Source organism: Priapulus caudatus, unplaced genomic scaffold (assembly GCF_000485595.1).
Source record: "Priapulus caudatus unplaced genomic scaffold, Priapulus_caudatus-5.0.1 Scaffold678, whole genome shotgun sequence".
NCBI lineage: Eukaryota > Metazoa > Priapulida > Priapulimorpha > Priapulimorphida > Priapulidae > Priapulus > Priapulus caudatus.
In genome coordinates this window covers 183,720-188,619 of record NW_014577739.1, presented here as the reverse complement: position 1 = coordinate 188,619, position 4,900 = coordinate 183,720, and the positions used below count along the sequence as shown (strand labels likewise).

General features: G+C 44.2%; 1 protein-coding gene across 1 annotated transcript in view; it reads left to right on the top strand.

Annotated features, from left to right (window-relative positions):
- The window catches only part of LOC106812715 (dentin sialophosphoprotein-like), a 9,595-nt gene extending 8,002 nt beyond the window's left edge, over nt 1-1,593 (top strand). The window contains exon 5 of the mRNA XM_014816657.1: nt 1,418-1,593. Within this exon, the coding sequence (XP_014672143.1) occupies nt 1,418-1,593 (176 nt within the window). The remainder of the gene's footprint in view (nt 1-1,417) is intronic.
- The last annotated feature ends 3,307 nt before the right edge of the window (nt 1,594-4,900 follow it).

Here is a 4,900-nt window from a genome sequence, read left to right as displayed (position 1 = left end):
GTCGCGTAAACTATACGCGCATACATAGACACGCATAAGACACGTGACGTCACCGACGTCATCGTCAGGACGACGTCGCGTAAACTATACGCGCATACATAGACACGCATAAGACACGTGACGTCACCGACGTCATCGTCAGGACGACGTCGCGTAAACTATACGCGCATACATAGACACGCATAAGACACGTGACGTCACCGACGTCATCGTCAGGACGACGTCGCGTAAACTATACGCGCATACATAGACACGCATAAGACACGTGACGTCACCGACGTCATCGTCAGGACGACGTCGCGTAACCAATACGCGCATACATAGACACGCATTAGTCACGTGACGTCGTAGACGTACTAGGTAATTTTCGAAAAAAAAATCAAAATCACAAATCTGATGCGATATGCATCGGTGCTGCTCGTAAGAGAACTAGCGGCCCTAATGTGATAAAATATGTGAAAAAAAGAAGAGGTTCTCTGTAGACGAATTCTAATTTTTAAAACCATTCTATACTAAAAATGTTTCCTAATATTTATATGCCAGAATCGTAGAAATCGTACGCTATTTCATCCTACCAGTTGCTAAGCTGAGTGTTGTGTCAAATCAATGAAAACACGCATATGTATCGTGTACACGCGCGTGTTCGTCGTGTATATGTCACGTACACGGAAGCGTGTACGGCCTATACATAGCGTATACACGCACGCGTGTATCGTACATGCATGACGAACAGACGCGCCTACGTCTGCGATACGTCTACCCGACCGACGAAGAAAAACATATTTCGTACAAAACACGCGCACGTACCTGTCAAAGGCGACGTTGAGACTTTTCATGCGCTTGCGTTCGCGCGCGTTCGCCGCCAGCCGTCGTCTGCGGTGCGTGGCCGAGCCTGCACCTGCCGATGCTGCCCCGTACTCCCCCCACTCCGCCCCGCCAGCCTGCAGCAGCCGCAGCCTGTGCTTCCAGTGCGTGGGTCGAATCGACGCTCTCTGCTGCTGCTGCTGGTGCTGGTGGTGGTGCTGTTGTTGGTGCTGTTGTTGGTGATACTTGTGCTGCTGTTTTTGTTGTTCCTGCTGATGATTATGTTTCTGCCGCTGCTGATGCTGCAGATGATGATGATGTTCTTGCTGCTGTTTATGTTGTTGTTGCTGCTGTTGTTTTTGCTGCTGCTGCTGATTATGGTGATGATGATGTTCTTGCTGCTTCTGCTGCTGCTGCTGTTGTTGTTGCTGCTGTTGCCCAGACGCGGACGGCGGCGGGCTGTGTCCGTCACCGGTCAGTACGGACGGTGTATCGCCGTGGATGTCCTCTTGAGCGTTCGTCAGCTGTGCGGTGACGTCACCGTTGCTGGGAATCGGACGACCTCTTGGCGCGGTGGCTGGCTGAGATTTCACGCGCTGGTGTGGGTGGACAGTGGCCGTGGGCGTCGATTCCGGCTTCCTCGTGTGCGTGCGTGCACGAGCTTGGGCGGTGACAATCGTCAACGGCGTCGTCGTCATCGTCGACGGCGTAGTTATAATGGTCATTGGTGTTGTCGTCTTCGTCATCGGCGTCGCCGCCACCGCTGCGATTTCCGATTTTCGCGTGTAGCCGCTCGTTCTCCGATCATGGCGGGGACAACTAGTCTTGCTTTCCTCCATCGTCGCGTCTTGCTATAGATGGCAGCATCTGTCTTCGTCTGCGCTTGCAATAGTTTCTGAATTTTAGTGATAGTTCCAACTTTCAGTGATGAATCCAGCTTTTAGCGATCGATCCAACTTTAAGCGATCATTCCAACTTTTAGTGATTGTTCCAACTTTTAGCGATCGATCGAACTTTTAGCGCTCGTTCCAACTTTAAGCAGTCGCTCCAACTTTTAGCAATCGTTCCAACTTTAACTGATCGATCCAGCTTATAGCAGAAATGTTCGTATCTGATGAAGCAATCGTTGACGAACGGTTAATCGTGCTGCGACACGCCGGGGCGTGTTGTTCCCTCGACCGCGAAAATATCTCGCAGTAATTGTCGTCCTTCCGCGTGTTTCGCCCGTGCGTGTGTGTGTGCGCCGTCACTGTGTATATAAAGCAGAGAACGTGGTAGTGGGATACGCCGTGGTTACTGTCCGCCACCAGCAGCAGCTTCCCCCTTTTATAGCTCTGGCGCGGTTGGCGACGTGATTTGTAGGGTTAGTGTAGTCGGGGAAGTTGAAGACAAAACATCTCTTTGTTGGCGGAATATTATCCCACAGGATCGTAATTGGATGTAATCGGCTATCTTGTCCCGCGTGCGCGCGACCGCCAGCCAATCAGCGAGCGTCTCTTCGTTTGCTCCCTGCAGGGGGCGTAGTGCGAGAGAGAGAGAGAGAGAGAGAGAGAGAGAGGCGGCGGCAGACATAAAAAGAAACAGAAAGAGAGAGAGACGATTATTTGGGTGAAATTACAATTATTTACGCTTTTGTTATGGCCTGCGTTTTATTGCTTTGTGTTTATCGTGCTATGTGAAAATTCAAGACATTCTATATCGCGTGTTATACGGCAACATATAAATAGGAGTAGTTGAATATCGAGTAATTCGATAATTATTTATTTCTAATACGATATATAATCTTGTTTTAGATTCAGGTATGTTCTATCGCTTATTACACACCAACATAGAATATATTATCACGGTTCCATTCACCATTGCTATTTCATACGGTCTCTCTCATGTTATAAACCATCATATCATATATAATCGCATTTTCCATTCTATCATATTAGTTAGTGTTATTTACGTACACATATCACACGTCACATTTACAATTTTGTCATAATATTGATTGCACATTTTCATTCGTCACAAAACTTATTTTCAAGTCTTAAGTTTTATCTCTGAGTTGACGAGTAGTTTTATATGTATTAACTTGTATAGCAGTAATTGGTGCTGGATACAGGCCGTATATTGCCAAAACGTATAAAATTTAATAAACTTGTCCTAGTGCTATTCCTACAGCTGTTACATTGTTGCTATCAGGAAATGACCCGCTCTTATAGGGAACGAATACGGATCCGGATACGGATCCGGACGGACGCGATAGCGGAAAGCGAACGTAAACAATCGCTACAAATCTATATACAGTTTTTATTTATGTATGTATAACACACGAGTCGAATCACGTGATCAAAATGTAGAAAACTATATACTGCATGATCGAACGTGAAGCAAAAGCGATCAAATACGCAAAAAACAAATCTACCGACATTTACTAGATATAGGGACAGACCGGTAGATAGACAAATAAATACATTAAATAATCATAATATACAAAATAATAGGCCATGGGCCAAATCAAAGGCCATGTGCAAGTTGTAAATAAATATATATGGCGGTATGTACAGTAAATACTAAAATACGTTTGATCGAACACGAAATGTACTAAAATCGACGACGAAATAGGTTATCATATTAAACTAAAATACGAGCACCGTTTCAGTTTGATTTCCACGTTAACTAATTATTTAATCAATCAATTATATTAATTATAATTAGTTAATTATCATCAACTTGTTATATCAAGGCGAGATTCGTGTTACAGTAATTGATCCATCAGGGCTGAGATGTAGGTCTGAGCCATCTGTAGCGTCTCATACTTGGAGAACTGTCGGTCGTTCCCCATGGCCGGCACGACGTCGCGTAACCTATACACACAACATACATAGACACGCATAAGACACGTGACGTCACCGACGTCATCGTCAGGACGACGTCGCGTAAACTATACGCGCATACATAGACACGCATAAGATCTCCCTAGACTCGTTAGTGGAGTAGGCGAGGTACGGTCCGGCATATTAGATAGTACCAGGGTACGTTCCGGTATACCGGACCGTACCCAGGGTACTTTCCGGCACTTTATGTAAAAATTATATTTTGGATATTTCTCAGTCACCACAAAGAGTGAGGAAGCAAAATTTTTGGCACAAGTTAAGCGTGATTTTTTATGATTTTTCGTAAGTTTTACAATTACTGAGAAAAATGAAGAAAAAACTGCTAACAAATCAAGTAGGCCTACGTTGTATTAGAATTGAATATTTTTGCGAATAAAGAGGCATAACTCATAGAATACGGCACTTAATAACAATCCCTGACGCGCTTTTTTACAGCAATATATGTTACCATTAAAACGAGTGTAAAATTTAATTATTCCGAGTTGTAATCACAATTAAGAAATACCCATTTATACATTGGCTACTGTGGCAGAAATCGAAACGGAGAAATCAGCATTTTCCTATTTTTCACAATGGTCGACCGCCTGTGTGCAAAATAGGTGAGCGTATGTGAAACATCAAATGTTAGTACTTACTGTGACATATCCGGGACTAACTGAAACCACTAAGTTGGTAAAATGTTCCACGCATCTTGAGAAATTGTGACAAATTACGAGGTTACCATGCAAAACGCGCTAACACCGCCCACTGTCTGACGTCACTAAGCTATATGTCAACAAACGCTCGCTTTAATCTAAGGTATGTAGAGAGATGAAAGAACTATTTTGGGCTGTGTGAGATAGTTCACCTATCACTGGCAGATGACAGCTGTAGAAGGGTTGATGTTGATGGATACTGGCTCAGTGAATATCGTGAAAATGCTGGTTGTATCGTGTCTCTGATGTCATCAGTGACGTCAGCCGCGGCTCACTACACGTGTACGCGGGCAATCAAAACGCTCTGAACGTTCACATGTATCGTTATATGGAGAAATGAGCATGTGCATGCAGAGGTGGCACATAGTGTTAGCCATCGAATAAAGTTGAAAATGAAAAATCTGTAAAATTTTGACTAAAACCTTGAGAGTAACCTTTTAAGTATATAGTGTTATGTTCGCTCGGCCTATCTAGTATATTATTTTTACGGTCCTGACTCTAGATCTACTCGATTGC